Below are 19,793 nucleotides of genomic sequence, written 5' to 3' on the forward strand. Positions count from 1 at the left end.
GTAACATCGTTACGACCTGCTGACATTAGGTTGTAGTTCAAACGTCACGTTACATCACGTCTGACTAATTGTTCCAGAAACCTGAGATCCATATTTACAACAGTGAACACGCTCGCTGTGACCACCAGTGACCACCGGTGTCACCAGATCGACCAGAACTAACACGATTCTGTTACAGTAGCAATAAATTCCAACGACTGCTAATCTCATGAATAGTTTCATAACCGTTACCTTGTTGACTCGTTAACCCAGCGCACATCTTTAACTCTGAATCAGCTGGAAATGATTTGGCCGCAGCAGCACCGGCCCACAGGCTGAACGTTTCCTCTCTCTGGGTTTATGAACCATCATGCTCATTGATCTCCTCACAGTATAAAGGCCAACCACACCCACGCACACACACGCACACACACAGAGCAGCAGAACATATAGAACATGAATTATTAATGTGCCCTGTATGTGGTAGAAGTGGGTCAGTGTGCACCGGTGTGTACTGTACACTGCTTCCACATGCAGCAGAGGAACTGTAGTTTGTCTCATCACAGACGTCACTGTGGTGTGAATGTATTGATATAAATCATCGCTTCATTTCAAATGTTATCCTTTAAAGTACTCCTCGACTCAGATTACTTTAGTTATTAAAGTGACTACGAGGAACTTTGAGTTGTTGTTGATGCTAGCGCCCCCTGTTGACAAAAGCGTTACGACGCCAGCGCCTGGCGTTGTAAAGATCTTTGCTAGCGTGTGCATTTGTTTTGGAGTGACAGCGAGACCGCAGGATGGATGGATCACGATGAGGTAATGTATTTATATGTGATTTAATATGTAATCGGACCCGAGAGAAACAGCAGAAAACTTTCATTTCTTTAAGCATTCAGGTATTTTCTCATATGAAGAGTTCGCTGCTGCGTGGGCTGAACTAACAGACTACAGGTGAGCGAATGAGCTCACAGTAACAAACACTGTCAACATGATGAGCTGCTGCAGAGGACGCAGCTTCTCAATGCATCAAACTCTTTAAGGACAAGGACAGAGCTACATGACACGGCATCTCGAATGAATGTTGGGATGAATTCTTGGGATTTGGCTAAAAGTGTATTTTGTGAGCTCACAGTCACTTGAGCACAAAATCTAATCAGTTTGAGTTCAGATGAATCTTTGTGCAAAATTTCAAAAAATTCCCCATTTTCAGACAGACGAATAGACAACCTGAACAAACTTGATCAGTGCAGAGGCCTAAAACTTTGACCGCTGAACTTAAATATGTTTGTATCAGTGACTGATGCTGAGAGGAAAGTCATGACACCTGTGGGTGGCGCTACAGAAGCTGAAGTATTTTACATCACCAGTGAAGCAATAATCATCTGAATATTCGTGTTTGTTGACTCGTTGGATCTATATTTTTGCTGCATCGCTGCAAATCCAAGATCTCAGCAGTTACACTACTTTGATTACGACGACGGTTCTGGACACTGGACCTCAGGGACCCGACACAGCTCAGACTTTAAGAGGGTCGGAGTTTGGAGGGAATGATTTTTGGCTTTACTCAGACTGTTGACTTTCTGTTCAAGGTTATCCTCCTCTGCCCCAGAGTCCTGCTGCTTTTTCAATTCTGCCACCTAATCAGGACCTGTGCTGACTACAATATGAAAGCCAGCGGTACTTTGGGCCCAGAGGACGGTGACGCAGAACCAGAACCTTCGCTTTCTCCCTTTAATTAATTCTCTGCTCTTCCTGGAGCTCCTGCCCTCCTTCTCACTTCTCTTCGCCAAATTTGCTCGCAAGGCTGCTAATTTATTTGTTCACTCAAAAACTTGGACCCCCACCTCCCTCCATCCTCCTCCACCTCCCTCCACCCTCCTCCACCTCCCTCCACCCTCCACCTCCCTCCACCCTCCTCCATCTCCCTCCACCCTCCTCCATCTCCCTCCACCCTCCTCCACCTCCCTCCACCCTCCTCCATCTCCCTCCACCTCCCTCCATCCTCCTCCACCTCCCTCCACCTCCCTCCATCCTCCTCCACCTCCCTCCACCCTCCACCTCCCTCCACCCTCCTCCATCTCCCTCCTCTCTCCCCCACCTCCCTCCACCCTCCTCCACCTCCCTCCACCCTCCTCCATCTCCCTCCACCTCCCTCCATCCTCCTCCACCTCCCTCCACCCTCCTCCACCTCCCTCCATCCTCCTCCACCTCCCTCCACCTCCCTCCTCTCTCCACCTCCCTCCATCCTCCTCCACCTCCCTCCACCCTCCACCTCCCTCCATCCTCCACCTCCCTCCACCCTCCTCCACCTCCCTCCACCCTCCTCCACCTCCCTCCTCTCTCCTCCACCTCCCTCCACCCTCCTCCATCTCCCTCCACCTCCCTCCTCTCTCCTCCACCTCCCTCCATCCTCCTCCACCTCCCTCCTCTCTCCTCCACCTCCCTCCACCCTCCTCCACCTCCCTCCACCTCCCTCCTCTCTCCTCCACCTCCCTCCATCCTCCTCCACCTCCCTCCACCCTCCTCCCACACATATTCTCAGACCTTCAGTGTTTTTCCCACTTTCCATCTCTAAGCGGTCATATTGTCGTCTGCCTAACAGACACTGTTGCTCGTGTCCCCTCGTATTCGCAGCCATCTGGGTCCAAACTAAATGGGTCCAATTTAAAATGAAAAACAACTCATCACATTCACAATGAAGCCGCTACAATAGGAAAGCTCCCTTATCACACGTCCCATGGCAACACTCTGAGATAACAGCTGAAAAAAAAACAAAAAAACTTGGTATAAAACAAAATGCAGACAAATTGAGGGTGAAACTGGCAGCAGCTCAGAGAAATATGTTAAAGCGCTTCCTTTCCGCTGCTGCTGAGAACAGTGGGGAGACGGGACGCGTGGAGAAAAGTGTCCAATCACCGCCAGGCAGAGCGATGGGGGGACAATCAATGGACCGGCATGAGATAAATGACACACATTTAAGGACGGCGAGATGAGCAGAGAGAATAAACACTGTGCTGAACACACACACACCTGCAGACACAAACACACTCGGCTGCTGAGTGGTTGGATAATGTGATAAAGACGATGATAACATGCCGCTGAAACTGAAAAGACTCGCTTGATTTTCAGTTAGTAAAAGTGCAGAGAGAGAGATTTTATTGGCTTCCACACAAACGACACAGACGGACCAAAATATCAACATTTCTAGCGTCAGAAACTCCCCGTCGAGCCGATACCTGCTGGTTAATCACAGAGAGAGTTATATTACTCGTTATCCTCTCAGTGTTCGGCGAGTGCAGCTGTAGTTTTTTGCTGCATCCGGCACTCGTACAGCTGCCTCGAGGGAATCAGAGTTTTAAACATCTGCGACTTCTTTAAGAGGATCTTCGCAACTTTATCCGACATGGCTTCATCGTTTCTGCTCGACAGCAGCACACTGAACACGTAGTGAAACACTGAACACGGAGCGAAACACTGAACATGTGGTCAAACACTGAACACGGAGCGAAACACTGAACATGTAGTGAAACACTGAACACGTAGTGAAACACTGAACACGTAGTGAAACGCTGAACACGGAGTGAAACACTAAACACGTAGCGAAACACTGAACATGTAGTGAAACACTGAACATGTAGTGAAACACTGAACACGTAGTGAAACACTGAACACGTAGTGAAACGCTGAACACGGAGTGAAACGCTGAACACGGAGTGAAACACTGAACACGTAGTGAAACACTGAACACGTAGTGAAACACTGAACACGGAGTGAAACACTGAACACGTAGCGAAACACTGAACACGTAGTGAAACACTGAACACGTAGCGAAACACTGAACATGTAGCGAAACACTGAACACGTAGTGAAACACTGAACACGGAGTGAAACACTGAACACGTAGTGAAACACTGAACACGTAGTGAAACACTGAACACGGAGTGAAACACTGAACATGTAGTGAAACACTGAACACGTAGTGAAACACTGAACACGGAGTGAAACACTGAACACGTAGTGAAACACTGAACACGTAGTGAAACACTGAACACGGAGTGAAACACTGAACATGTAGTGAAACACTGAACACGTAGTGAAACACTGAACATGTAGTGAAACACTGAACACGTAGTGAAACACTGAACACGTAGCGAAACACTGAACACGTAGTGAAACACTGAACACGTAGTGAAACACTGAACACTGGGCATCATGTGAGAACAACTTGCAGCAGCAGATTTGTTCCTAAACACACATGTAATTTCTCACACTCTGAGATTGGCGTCGATTTGGGTTGAACATTGGGGGGCAAAAAAATGGGTTCTGTGATGGATCATGTGATCCACTTCATAAATACAGTCGCAGGTGTTGCGTCTACATTTTAACTGTTCCAGATCTGTGGGGGAAACTTTGGTTAGTTTATCTTAATTGACTTCTAGCTAGCTTTTCACAGTCTGGACCGACTCTGCTGTGAAGAGCGCAGGAGGACACATTTGTGACTGCATCAACAGAGAGGTTTTATTATATTTTCTGTGACAGTGAACACAACACGATGCCTTTCAGTAACTATTATGCTGCAGCCTTAACTACCCCTAACAGCATGTACGTTTCTGTGGCTGTGGCAACATGCTGGCGCTTCTTTCACACATTCGCTCCCTCGCTGAATCCGCTAGACATCAGCACGCAGGTCACCCACATGGTTCGGCTGGTAGCACAGGTTCAGAGCAACAAAATCCCCCACAGACGGATGTCTCATCGTGTACATCGTCTAAATGTAAGAAGAACACAGGCTGTAACAGTCTCAGCTCTCACATGGCCACTGCCAGCAGCCAGACTGTACCACAGCGTTTGTCTTTAACTCAGTAGGAGCATAAAACCCAATCACCCTCCATAGATGGCGCCGATGCACACGGACACACACAACAACTCCAAACAATTACAAAGCAGATGACTGCCATGTCACCATGGAGACTCACCAGGTGACTCTCATCCTGCGAATCACGTCAGATCTAGGGATGCACGATTCAGCTGATAACCAAAACTGACCCGACTCTCAAGACTGATACTGATGAGATAAACAACAGTGCAACAAGACTCTTAACTGTAGTTTGTATGTAGTTGATGCAGTGAGCAAAGATGGATGGACTTATCATATCAGCTAGTACTGAGTAATATCAGACTAACAGTTTATCATCCTGTGTTATAACCTGTCAGTGCTAAGACAAAATAACTTCAGTCAACTTTTATAAAAACAGTGAGCTCATATTCAACTGACCAGTGTTCATTTGCAAACTGAAAACTGAGCCTGACTTGTGTTTGACAGGCTACAGAGCTACAGAGGAAACATCCTGTCTCTGCACTGTGTGTGGTGAAAACGAGGTCTCCTTACTTTTATTCAAAAGAGGGAAACAACATCATAACAATCTTGCTTGTAACCAAAAATATATCTGTAATGATAAGAAGGACCACAGAGAGCGAGTGAGAGAAGTTTAGGAAGTGAAGCTCAACTATTCTCCGTCCAACACAGGCACCATCGATATTTACACCCATAGTCTGGATGTATGAGACAGCTGCAGGCAATAATACTCATCGATGAGCAGGACGTCTTTATAGGAATATTAGATTTACAGGATTTTTGCTTCAGTGTGATGAACAACCTCGACAGATCATCCAGAAACAGAAACCTTCCAGAGAATTTAACACCACCAAAGGTTGTATCCACCTCACCCAGCCCTCATCTGAACCATCCCTGACCTTCACTGGGTCAAACTGAATCAACACGGACGATCTGTTTCTGTTCTGCTTCATGAAGACGGTCATCTCTCCAGCTCTGCATTCTGTTTCATCCTAAAACCAGCCCAGCTCGAGATGATACATGAAAAACAGGGAACATGCACACTCAGGCACTCGTGTCTCTTCCTGCTTGTTAATCATCCCTCTTTTATTTCGACTGTATTTTTATCCTTTGACTGAGCCTACGTACCATTTCAGCCATAACATCCAGAGGAGAAAAGCTCTCTCAAGGAGGAGGTTCCACTGTTGCACCCAGGCTCCCTGAGTGAAGGAGGAGAGAAGAGAGGGGAGGGAGGGAGGAAACAGAGATGTCTACAGTGAATTAAATCACTGGAGCCTTCTACACACTGCTCAGGAAATATCATCAGCTTTAATATTTCATATTTACAGTGAGAAGTACAGGACCTGTACCACCACATGAAGACGGTTAGTAAAACATTAGAGAGGTGAAACGTGTGTGTTTTACTTCACGTGATATCGACACACACTGTATGTGTCTTATCTAATACTTCTAAACTGAGTGACACAGTGTTTGCTACATGCAAATCCCATTTATGATTATGCAACATGTTAAACACAAAGCTTCAGCATTAATCACATCAACCCATCCACCTACAACAGCTCTCCCACTCCCCACTTCTCTCCCTGCAGAGAGAGAAACGGGTGGGTGGGAGAGGGGGGTTATCTTTTGTCAATTTTGATTCCTGACACTGGTTATTTATTTTGTGTCCTGCGCCATCCTTCCTGCTGCGAGAGGAGATTCCCAGTATTGTCAAATTTTACTAATTCTGGGTCTAACACGTGTGTTTTCCGAGGCTGTAATCTCTACAAACGACACGTTAACGGTGTCGTTTCTGCTTCAAGATGCAAATAACACAAAATCAAATTAGAAGACACAATAACCTGAAGCACAGGAACTCACACACTGTAACACGCCGAGCTTTGACCCAGAATTACAGCTAATGCATAAAATATGCACTTCCTGTACAATAACTGTAGACAAGATTTATGTTCAATAAAACCTGATTACACAGTAATATTGCTGTGATGCAGCTGCCTGCACACACAGTCAAACCTCTGAGGATGGGTGGGAGTGAGGGGGGGTGATGAGGAGGAGGGGGAGGAAGAGGAGGAGGAGGAGGAAGAGGAGGGGGAGGGGGAGGAAGAGGAGGAGGAGGAGGAAGAGGAGGAGGAGGGGGGGGGGGGGGGGAGGAGGGGGAGGGGAAAAACAAACACGTAAACAGCTGAAGATCAAAGATGGAATAAAAATCAGCAGTTTCCTCGGCTGAATATCATCCTGAGACACGTAAACACAGGACCATCACAGTGTGTGTGTGTGTGTGTGTGTGTGTGTGTGTGTGTGTGTGTGTGTGATAGGTATTATGGGGTTCGGGGGGGGGGGGCTGAACAACAACAAGCTGAATGATGACGAACAGACTGAGGAGGTTTGACATGAATAACAGAGTACACACCGATCGACAGAATACACAGAGCGTGTAGAAATATTCAATCAGCCGTGATGTTTACGTTTGGATCAGTGAGATGTAAAGTGAACGATCTGTAATGATACATGGAAATAACACATGAAGTGAGGACAAAGGACGGACAGATTCTGGTGTGTCCTCAGTTTTTACCATCAAACCAGAGACACACTATCTGTTGACCCAGTTAATGAACAGAAAACTTCCACACAAACACCACCTCGTGCACATTTAAAGAACAATATGCACTTTCTTCCACTAGGGGTCTCTAAACATCCGGAGTCTCATCAGATTCTGCTCTGATCCGACGGGAGGAGAGCTCAGAGATTATTCTTTGACTTGTGGGATTAAAAAGTGGATTTATCTTCACTCCTGTTGATCAGCCTGACTGCAGCAGTGATCCGGAGGTGACCTCCAGGTTCTGTACTGTCGACTGCTGACTGGAGCTGGAGGGGAAATGGACTTTACTTCATGAACGCAACGTTACAGAGAGGAGACAAAGAACCAGAACCAGAACCAGAGTCTCTGCTGAGGGCTGAGTGATCGCTCGCTAGCTTGTGGCTAACGCTCAGTAACGCAATCTAGCTGTTGCAGTGAATAAACAATCGCACAAGTAATGTGAATAACACAAATGATGACGTGGCTGAATTCACAGTGTAACACAACTCGACCTCTGGGCGACCAATTGTAAGCAACTTTACCTCGAGTAAACTCAGTAGCTAACTAGAAAACTTAAGTACACAATTCAACAAAATATATAATGAAGTACTGATCGTTTTTAGACATTTCAACGCAGAATTCTTACATATTATATGTTTAATTTAATGTTTTTATTTTACTACAAACCAATATTTTCATGCTTATTCATTTATGAGAGTAAAAATCTCTTGCAGTCGTTTTAAATACAGATGTGACAGAACGTCCTGGTAATAAATAATAAATCTTCTGATCCTTTTGATGAAGAAAGTCACATTTAACTGAATAAAATCCGTCTGTGCTTCACAATTTCTGGCATTTATTTCCCCTCAATGCTATTACATAATGCTTAAGGACATGTAGTGACCTCATTGACTGAGACTGAGTTTTTGAAGCAGCCTTCACATGTTGACTGTCTGGATGCTGTCAGCGTAAAACTCAAGGAGGAGTTCTTGGCTCGGATTTTCTCTTCAGGGAAATTAAAAATAAATATGAGCGCAGGAAACTGCTTTCAAAGTTCAATTTGATTCACAGAATCATCTGAACTCTCAGACGAACTTCCAGATACTTAAATTACATTATTCATAACGTCTGGCGTAATATTTGTTGCCGTGTTGGTTTTATTGTTTGGTTAAATGTTATTTAATGTGTGTTCGTCCTGAGAGTCTGACGATGAGATTGAAAATTGAATGAAGATTTTAATTAACTACAGGAACAAGAAATTAAACTAATAATCTGCAAAAACCACACACACACGTGTTTATTGTGTTTTTATGATAAGTGAACTATAGTGTTTTAACCTTTTAATAGTGTTTACGAGAGGCTCGTCCAGATCAGGTCAGTTTGCAGCTCAGTAATGGAGCATGTTGGCAGGTTAATTAAATTTCACACAAGCTTTTCATCTGTTGTTTTTCTGCTGTATTGATTCAGTGATTGTGGTTCAGAGATTCTCTTGTTTAATGTTTTACGTCGGTCTTTTAACATCTTTAACATGTTAGAAATACATATTGTCATTAACATTCAGGTTGAGCGAGTGCTCGGCTGGAACGAGTATCCAGTAAAGATAATGCACGACTGGTAATTGATAAGTTAATGGCCGACGAAGACAGAAGGTGTCAATTTTAGAAAACCTGGCACGTTTAATTTTTTAAACATCGTTTAATCAGATTTCTTCTTTGTAAAAGTCTGCGTCTTGGACCTCCAGAAAGTGGCTCACAGCAGTGATAACGTCATCATCACTCTCAACTTGGGTCTGATCTTGAGTCAAATCAGGTGGATGTGGCGGCACGTGTTCGTCACCTTCAACGACAAATCGACTTGTTTTAAAATGTCGTGTGACCCTTTTCCAGTGAGTAGTCTTTTGGACACGTTCCCAGGAGATACCCAGCTCTGTGCCAACGCACACTGTATGTTCATCAATCCGTCAAGACCATGTCATGGATCTGCAGGACGGGGATCATTTTTCAGGCACTCAGCAGCCCACTCTTCACGGGGGCACCACCCCGTAGTGTTGCCAGCACCTCATCGGGTGATAAAACCTTCAAGCCCGAGGTCGTGGATGACTGAAAGAAGGCCCATGTCCATTTTCTCAGACGGTGCTGACTTGCAATTTTCAATCACCAGCTGCTCAGGATGGCACCAAATGGGCTCCCCGGCAGTGGAGTTCATGATATAGTAGGTATCCATGGCGACTGCATACCCGTTTAACGGCCTCGGAGCATTTTGTGCGGAGACGTATTTATAATCTAACTGAGATTTCATGGATTTGTGACCTCGGTGTCCTGTGAGGCAGCCGAAAGCTTTGTGATTGGAGAGTCTGGAGGAAAAAATAGAGCGAGGAGGGAAATGCATCTAGAGGCAGGACCTTTCCTGTGAGGCTCGAACTAATAGAAGAACACACACACACACACACACACACACACACACAGACACACACAGAACGGCAGATACGACCAAACCCAGGTGGCAGCGAGCACTCAAAGTAACAGGAAGCGTGAGCCCTCAGTGACACAAGGAGCCAAAGCAAATGCACTGATATACATGAATAAATTATAGTAAAGAGTTACATTTGCAGCAGAGAGGCTCAACAAAGCACGGCTGACCAAAAGCACTGCACAATAACAGCTCTGCACGTCTCCCTCGTTGCATAACTCCACTCAAATATGACAAAGTTACATTAATATGGATGCTGTACATGTGGAAATAAAACCAACATAACCTGCCAAATGTTTCATTGGGAGTCGGAAACATGAAAATAATGCACGTTTTAATTTATAATGATACTGAGTGGCTTTACGCCTCATTATTTATATCACACCTGACTGCACTGCGTCGTATCGCCACTGGATCCTGGACCACAGGACTGTTTGTTTCCTGCGATGCGACTGTTGTGATATCGATGCTGAAACAATATATTGTGCAGCCTGAACTGTTGTGTATATTTGTTTTCACATGTCTGGAATATAATTTACAGTAAAAGACAGTGAAACTGTAGTGAAACACTCGTCTGATGTCAACGTGAAAATCCACAGATCATTTTCAGGTCGTGTCACGATTTCAATTTTAAAATTAAAAATTGATAAAAAAAAACCTCAATTTCAACAATCGAATTCAGATGCAGCATCAATGATTCCCCCCCGCAGGGTTCACTCATAGAAAAACTGAACTCAATTACACTAATAACATTACCAAAGATCCTCGATTAATTTACTGGAGAGGATGGTTCACTCTGGACAGGTTTGTGACACCAAACTTTGTAACAAACTAAATTTCTATATTTTTGGTGATTATTATTTGAACTTGACTCACACTAACCTGCAAAAAGACACCAGGATAAAGGCAACCTCTTTTCAAAGAAGAATGTGAAAATGTAAAAGACTCAGGGAATAAAAGTCTCACTCTACCCATAACATAACTGTCCGTGCTGAAAATGTTTTAAATCGAATCGAATCATGGATTTGGAGAGTCGTGACACTCCTGCTCCTGAGAAAAATATCTTCAGCAGCTAGTCTGACTTTGTCATTTCATGCTGAGCGGGTTTATCACAGCTTCCTTACACAAAGTGACGTTAAATGCTAAAACACCCTGTAGAGCTGAGGGGAACAGCAAAGTGTCTGTAGTACCGCTTTTCAACCAACATTAGCGGGTCTAGACGGGTTTTTTAAACGCGGGTCAACCTGCTAAGAATCGTGTTTTGACCCCATTCTGACTTCCCACAAGACAGCCCGATTTTTATCTGAAGCGTTACGTTGTACGTTACTGACGTCACGTTTCAAGACACGAATGTGTCAGAAACAGCTGTAACAGAAGAGAAAACAACAACACCTTCCTTATTTACGCTCCACCACCGGATGTTGATAACGTGTCATCACTTCACGCGGCAGGATTTAGCGTGTTCACCCGGGTGAGCCGAGCCGAGGTGATTAAAAACCGGGTCTACTGCAGAGTCAGTGGATCCGGGTGTAAATGCAGAGTGAACATATTCTCAGTGCACACACAGTGGAAAAGGGGTAATAGGATTGTCACTGTAAACAGCCAGTTTCACATGACACAGTTATCTGATCCACGTGTTCATATAAAAACATGATTGAGTGCAGCTTTAAAGGACGAGTTTGTGTGTCTTAAACATCCAGAACCAACCAGCGCTGAGCTGAAATCCATCCACGTGTACCTGCCACCAGGCTCTATTTCTATTTTCCTCACAGAAGATAAAGCTCAGTGGGAAAATGCCATCTGCTTTCTAGATTGAAGCAAACAGGTAAGAAGCTCAATTCCAAAAGCCGGCCTGCATCCTCTGCTGCACAGCGCTGCGTCACCAGCCCCGGTGTGAGGAGGCAGTGGGCCTGCTGGGGATTCCCTGCCAAGACTAAAGATCAGCCTTCTCTTCCCCCCAGCAGACGCGAGACGCAGCAGGAGGAGGCCACGGGCAGGCAGGGTGGGCGAGGGGGGAGGAGAGGAGGGAGAGGAGGGAGAGGAGGGAGGGGAGGGAGAGGAGGGAGAGGAGGGAGGGGAGAGAGAGGAGGGAGAGGAGGGAGGGGAGGGAGAGGAGGGAGAGAGATGAGAAAGTTCGGGAGCACAACAGATTGTCATCCACTGCCTCCCTCCCTCTGTTTGTCTGTGTACTCTATCTCTCTTTCATAGCTTTCCACCATCTTTACCTCCCCCCTCTGCTCTCCCTCCTCTGCTCTCCCCCCTCTGCTCTCCCCCCTCTGCTCTCCCTCTCTCTATATATATAAACCCTCCAGGGCTGATAAAGTGATTGGGCTCAGATGCCCCCAATTTTGACTTTGATCATTGCTGATGACAAAGTCCAAAGTGCTCTCTCTCTCTCTCTCTCTCTCTCTCTCTCTGCCTCTCTCTCTCTCTCTCACACACACACACACACACACACACACACACACACACACACACACACACACACACACACTTCCTGTTGACCCTCCCTGGCTCCTGTGTCAGAGCCGAGATAAGCGAGCAGCAGGAAACGGGCCGTGCTCTCTGGAGGTTTGAGGCGTCGGCAGGTTTTCCTTTTTCTTTTCTGTCTGAAATTCGTACATCTGTCTTTATTGTGATGAGGTGAAGGTGGACTTCCTACCTTTTCTCCAGAATGACTTTTAATGACGCCCAACCCAGAGAAGAGACGTGATCTTACATGCGTTCATTTCAGACGAGGACACAAAGCTGGAGAGGTGTAACAAAGCTCGTGACGTTGGCCTGAAACCAGAACTCAGAATTAACATGTCCTGTTGCCAAATATGACTTTTGGATGAAGCGCAGGACACCAGAGATCAGGATCTGCCTCCTGCGTCCGGCCGTGTGTTTAAGGTTAAGCTATTAAAACTGATTGTAAGATGATGTTTTTAGTTAAATATTGAAAAGCTCTGAGTCTCATGTTAAAAATCCGGCTTGGCTTTTTAAAATATTTCACCTAAGTCATGATCTTCCTCCAACTGTCTTTTAAAATGTATCAATTATAACTGAACCAACATCAATCGTGCTTTAGAGAGGCCGAGCTGAAGCTGAGGTCAGGAGTCCAAACCCCCCGAGCAGCCTCGTCCCCTGAACACGTCTTTGACTCGCCACAAACAAAACCAAAACAAACCTCCACAGTCAGCAGTGCTGAGACTCCGTCCGTTCATTTATTTTGGCCCTAAACATACTAATTTGGCTCCGGCCCTGAGGAGAGGAAGCTGCTGGAAAACTGTATAAATGTGTGCAGTGAACAATGAAATGAAGGTGGAATTACATTTCCTACAAAACACATTTGCAGTTGGAGATTAGTTGAATGTCCTGAAGAGAGACGACCATCAAAACAGAGCAATGAAGGGAAGTTTAGCCTCGTCCAACCACATACAGACAGAAGTAAAGTAACCAAAGTCATATTTATATTCTTTCATTCACTTCAGCTCTGACAGTTAACAAACCTCACCAGCATCAGAAACTAGTGAACAAAACACCAAACAGCCGAGCTGACCAATCACAGCTCTCATGGTTTCATATCCATCAGTTTCTACATCTGACCAGATATTCAAAGACCAATACATCAAACCGAAACACGTCCAAAAGCCTACAAGTGCAAACAAACAGACAACAGTTTCCTGAAGTGTTCCTGAGCTCGTGTAGTAATCTCCTTTATACAGTCACGTTTCAGTTCGCCAAATCCTCCTCGAGGCCCCTTTCACACCCAGTCATGGCTTCAGTCTCCTGTTGCTCCTGTCCAGACTTGTTTGAAAACAAACTCAAACTCAGAATAAACAGATATTTGCAAAAATTGAGGCCTGATTGATCAAGTTCAAGTTAATTGTTAAACTGTGATTTATCCTGCAGCCTCTGCTACCTTTCTTTAGCAGCGCTGTGTTGATAACCACATTTGAGGGATCATTGCTAAAAATGTGTGTACTGTAAACCAGCCGATATATTTTATTGGAATATCTTTACCAGCTTAATTTTGTAAAACCTTATCCATATTGTCTTTGCACCGTGTCCTGTACCTGTCATATCATGATTTACTTCTGTTTTACAGATCGTCCCGACTTCAGGATTGTAACTGATCAGACAACCAAACCACCAGAATAAATGTCAGCTACGTACGTTTCTGCAAAACCACAGATAAATTAGGTTGAATCTTCTTTTTCTCTCTCGTCACAACTCTGTGCTTATCCTCCGGTTAGCTTTAGGCACAGAAACCACTTGGTTAGAGTTAGAAAACATTATGCTTTAGATTTAAAATACCTGTTTTGTTCGCCATGATCACGACTGGAGATTCACCAGGTGTCCTTCAAAAATATCCAGTGGTGTGACGCAGTCAGTTTGACTAATGTGAACGTGATAAGCCAGGTGAGCTACACATGTCGACCTCGGACGCATCTGTGGTGACACGTTAACCGCTAACATTGTATCCTGGTGACTGGACCGATCACAGTGTTACTGTGATGACTGTTATAAATCATCACCTGTATAAAGTATAAAGACGAAGCCTACTAGTCAACCACATATCAAACAATATCTTTCCATCAGTCATTATTTCTGAGCAGCACCATCCTCTATCATTTGCTTCGATGTCCTACTCTCCTTCCCAGGGACGCCATCAGGTTTAACATTTGCAGTTCATACAGCGTCAGTATCCGGGTCAGCGCCTTCCTGAAACACACACTCATATCAGAAGTGTGAAAAATTGGAGGTGGCGTTCAGAAAACAGCTGAGGAATCAGTCCCCTGACCCCTGACCCTGTTCAGATTACCATCAGTACACAGGAGCGTTTCCACATCAGCGAACTGAGCAGTTCAACTGAGCATGAATCAGCGTCTGCAGTGTCCAGTACACAAAAAGAGGCTGGGGGAGGAAACAGAAGGCCGTCCAGATTAATATTCCTTGAAAATCTTGATAAAAGACAGGAGAGAAAACCGATGCACGACACACGTACTGTAACACTCGAAGGAGGCAGCAGGTGCAGGCTGTCCAACCGTCAAGCATTAATTAAACATCTCTAGGTAAATGAGATGTCCGCCCACATATATGCTTACACCTGACATTTACGTAAATTATCCAACGGTAAATGCCATCCCTCGGTTGCTCAGGTTGGATGTCACAGCTGAGCGAAGCAGCGGCTGAAATGATACGGTTTCATGAAATCCCGGCGCTGCCACAGAAAACCAGGTCTCAGACAAACTCAACGGCTGTTTCTGCCCGAGTCCTGAGGTTTACTCTTCGTTTTAAGTGTCACATATTGCAATTTTTTATGGATTTACGGTGTATTTGCCTGTTCAAGTCCTGAACGTGTGAAAATTGTTAAGCTCAGAAACTTCAGAGCAGCTCACGGTGTCCCAGAAGGAAACATTTTGAGAAGTTATCTTTTTCTATTTCCTTTAAAATGAAAAATTTGAAGCTTTGTTGACTTGGAAGAATTTTTCTTCCAGTACCGAACATAAAAGAAGCTCATAGAGATGCTGGATCGACCAGCGACAGCAGCTCCAGTGCTGCAATCATCATCAGTCGATAATCAATCAGTCAATCTGAGGAAAAAATAATTAATGTTCTGGTTCCAGCCTCTCAAATGCAAGAATTTACTCTTTATTTTCTGTTTGAAATGAACATGGTGGATCCTGCTGGTGTTTGGGCTGTGAGTGGGACAAAATAAGCGGTTTTAGAGACATCACCTTGGTCTCTTGGAGTTTATGTAGGCAGGTTTCCTTTTACAATTTTGGACTAAATGATTTGCCAATGAGAAAACACTCACGAGCTGCAGCCCAAGAGATTCATCAGCAGCCTCATTATCATCACAAATAACCGATTAAAGTGACATTAAAGGCTGGAAACTGGAGACAATCTCACATAAACCTGATAATAAAGTGCACTTAGAAGAAAATAAATTGAAATCTCATTGACATTATATTACAATAAGTCTCCGTGATGCTCACTTGCTCCGGAAAAATGTGTTATTGTATGAACAGGACTAATCCAAAGTGCTAAAAATAACTTAAAAAAAATGTTTTTTCAATTACCGACCAAATGATGCTCGCAGGCTGACACAAAGCAAACTGACTCGACCAGTGGAGCAGGTGCTGGGCTCTTATTGTGGCTCAAATTAATTTGTTACCAACAGACAAAAAAAACAAAGGCTGAGTCATTTTAAAAACAAAACCTGAACAGGAAGTCTTATACTGGGACAGACTGAGTTCTGATCCAACACAGAGTACCGTAGGTTAATGACAACACAGAGAAACACAGAAACAGTCACGATGAACATTTTGATGAATTAGTGGAGAGACGTGAAGCGAAGGTGCAAAGAGACGGGTGGAGCAATGTGGCGAGCAGATGAAGGAGGGTGAGGATGTTCAGGTCGTTCTCAGGTTCGGTCACATTTTAAATGTCATAATCTCAACTGATGCTGATGGTTTGTTGTGGAAAGTAAATATGTGCAAATAGTTTCACATCAAGTAAAAAGTACGAATACGTCTTTTTAATGAACTGTGTTGACTTGTTGTTTTAGCTACCAGACATTGTGCAAGAGACGCTGGATCAATTTTTTTTAGCGTCACAACCTCTGCTACAGTCCAATAACATGTAGAAAGTGTAGAAAGCAGCACCATTAAATTGATTTATGCCCATTAAAGCTAGCGGAGGGCTAAACTGAAGGGTAGCTGCTCGGCGGGACTCACAATGCCAAAGATCCTGGTAATTTTACCTGAGGGACATAAAAAAGGAGGAAGTGTCATCACGTCTCTGAATCTCACTTTGCTGCCAGACCGTGGTGTCAGCTGTGTTGAAGGATTCGGGAGATGCATGGAGAAACACAGTAAAACCCAACATATGTACACCGTCTGACTACTGATGAAGAAAAGCCTCCAGGAAATGAAAGAACACACTCCAGAGAGGTTAACCACTCATTTTGTTATTGTCCATCCGTCAGTTTGGTTTGGGAAACGCTCCTGTCCACAGTGTGACTGCAGTCTCGTCACTGATAGTTGGCTGGACACCATATTATCATCAGCCCTGTCAGTCACTTGGGGAAAAGTAATCAGTGGTGAGCCTCCTCTGTCTCTTATACGATGTAGATCTGTTGGGTTTTACTGTGTTTCTCCATTCATCTCCCATAAGCTTCAATACAGCTGTCACCACAGTCTGGCACCACAGTGAGATTCAGTCACGTGACGACTCTTCCTTCTTTTGTTTGCACACAGGAGGAGGAACTTTATCCACCTTTCTTTTTGTTTTTCACCACTGAGCAGTTTTATGAACGAGCTGCTGCCTCTCATGTATCCAAATGTCCCTCATTAGATCCATGCTAAGAGCTAGCTCTTTGCTAGTATAACTTAGCCCTTAGCAGGTTTGCTACTAGGAACTACTAGGAAGAAGCTTAAAGGTGCAATATGAAAGATTTCCTTGTTTAAAAATGTTCAGAAAATAGCAGTTTAGACATTATGCAGCGATATCTACTGAAGTTAGCATGCTAAACAGCTAGCCCCATCCCCGCCCGGTCCAAAGCTTCCTATGCTAGAGTTGTGAACACCAACACTGTCATAGTGCTCTGAGCTCCTGGTTGGGATTGCTGCCTGCACCGCTAACTGGGCTAAGTGGTTGCTCTGGTTTCCTCGCGATGTGTTTGGAGTATATTGTCCACTCTTACGTATTGCACCTTTAAGAACAGAAACAAGATGTAAACTGCTCATAATGCTTCAGATCCTTTGATAAGGCACCTTTAATGAGGTTTTTAAACTAAAGACTTTATTTATGGTTAATCAGTGTAAAAGCAGCACAAACAGGTTCTGTTGGTTCTGTCGGTTCTGTTTCCCAACAAACTTTAAACCCAGAAAACGTCTTCTTTGTTAAAACTGGCTCTTCATCAGGTACAAAGGAAACATAGAGACCAGCTCTGTGTGTCATTGAGGACACAGTCTCAGTCAACACGGACTCAGTAATAAAGAAGACATTTTTACGTGTTGGACCGGCTCGAGGGGGCAGTTATAAGACATTAATTTAAACACCTTTCAGGTTGCCAGATTGTGAAACATCCCTTTGGCCGGTGTCCATCCTCCTCCTCTTTATCACCAGCTCATCAGATCATGAAGATGACTCCAGTGGACCGACTGACTGCTGCAGAGAAGTCCTGCAATTAACCATTACTTCCCAAAATCAATTAAACTGCCGTCTTTCTTTAGACCGTTCAGTCTCTAAAATGACAGAAATCTATAATCTTTAAATCCCAGCTGATGCTTGAGGGTTTCTCACTTTGTACAACCAACCGTCCAAAACAAAAGATTCAGGTTCAGTTGATCTCTGAGGACTAAAACCAGGACAGCTTCACATCTGGGCTGGAGGAGACACTGTCCTGCTGCAGGTCACTTCAATCAATTAATCAATTAATTGTTGGTTGAATTAATTAATTGAGCTTCTGGACCAAAATCCATCTAATAACACCAAATTAACTAACTATAACTGGAGCCAGATGGAAAAGTGTAAAAGCCTCTTTATTCACAGCTTATTAAGATTTTTAATTACAGATTACGTACAAACTGTAACTGCCGGCTTATCACACGGTGAAAAGCTTGTTAATGACTTCACTGACGACTGTACCAGCAGAATTAAAGTCAAACTGGAGCCTGAGGACGTTTCACTCACGCCACCCTCACACATGAATTAAATATCCATCAGCAGCTCTGAGGAGGCTGAAGAGGCCGTGTGTCTTTTCACACTTCAGCTTCCTGTTATGAAAACGAAATTAAAGTTGAACCCGAGCTGCCCAGCTGATCTCAGCCCAGTGATTCAGATCCACAGACCTTTTCCACAGCAGACACTCTGACCCTCAGAGCAGGAAGCCCACAGGTGAGAGGAGCAGGCAGGTGATTAGTTGCACCTGTGATGAGTCAACACGCCTCAACTTTTCTACACATTCATGGAGCCACTTCATTATCCCACTGAAGCTCATTAGCCAATATTAATGACTGTATTAATGAGTATTGATGACCGCCCAGCCGGAGGGATTTTTACAGCATCTGGCAACCAGAAGCAACAACTGATCTATGAAGAAAGCTGTTTAAATGAAGCCTGTTACCTCAAAAACCTCCATGAAAGATGCCTCAGGTTGTCTTTAACCAACAAAGACGTCCAACATCAGGATGTATAAAAGTAGAGCTGTCCTAAAAACTCACTTTCAAGTCTCTCAAAGAAGTATTGCAGTATTAATACACGCTGTACTGCAGTATTCTTGTGGTATAAAAAGTAGGAAGATGTCCAAACCTACCTTAGACGTCGTCCCTGGTTCCTGTTAAGTCAGACTGTTTAATTCCCTTGTCCTCTGTCCTCTGTCCTCTGTCTCCTCTGTCCTCGGGTATTCGCTCCTAACGCCGCCTCATGCCGCCGACTCTCCGGGCGCACCGCGGACGGCGCACCGGCTCGACCGGAGCAAACTTCCAGCCAAAGTGCGGCTCTGTGGCCGGAGGGAGGAGCGCAGTGCCGGGCCGGAGGAGAGCACCGGGGCGGGGGAGAGGGGGAGGCGGGAGAGCAGGACGCGTTTTTTAAAAACCTGATCTCCAGCAGAGAAACCCGACTGCTGCCGCGCTGAAATTCAATCTGAGGCGACAGACAGCGAGCGCGGCTCCGAGCTGCACATCTCCTCCCGCCTGACACCGAGACAGAGCTGAGAGCTGGAGCTGGAGGAGGGAGGCAGGCAGGCAGGAGGGAGGGAGGGAGGGAAGGAGAGGGGGAGGCAGGAGGGGGGACACCAGGCAGAGACAGGTGGATGAGTGCCGGTGGAGATCTTTGTCATTTCTGTCACCTGGGGCCACAGCAGAAACCTCCTGAAAGTGCACATCCAGTGGATTTTAAAATGGATCCTGGGAGCTG

General features: G+C 44.9%; 1 protein-coding gene across 4 annotated transcripts in view; it reads right to left on the bottom strand.

Annotated features, from left to right (window-relative positions):
• Nucleotides 1–19,557, bottom strand: part of LOC311259259 (SH3 and multiple ankyrin repeat domains protein 2-like) — a 210,944-nt gene extending 191,387 nt beyond the window's left edge. For 3 of the 4 annotated variants that reach the window (XM_084356293.1, XM_084356292.1, XM_084356290.1), the window contains exons 1-2: nucleotides 19,192–19,557; nucleotides 5,966–6,036 (exon numbers count right to left, since the gene is read on the bottom strand). In XM_084356293.1, coding sequence (XP_084212419.1) covers nucleotides 5,966–5,977 — 12 coding nt within the window. In that variant the 5' untranslated portion in view covers nucleotides 5,978–6,036; nucleotides 19,192–19,557. The remainder of the gene's footprint in view (nucleotides 1–5,965; nucleotides 6,037–19,191) is intronic. The other variant, XM_084356291.1, reaches the window with a different exon arrangement.
• Between the last annotated feature and the right edge of the window lie 236 nt (nucleotides 19,558–19,793).

This window comes from Pagrus pagrus (genome assembly GCF_965226575.1).
Source record: "Pagrus pagrus genome assembly, chromosome: 1".
Classification (NCBI taxonomy): Eukaryota; Metazoa; Chordata; class Actinopteri; order Spariformes; family Sparidae; genus Pagrus; species Pagrus pagrus.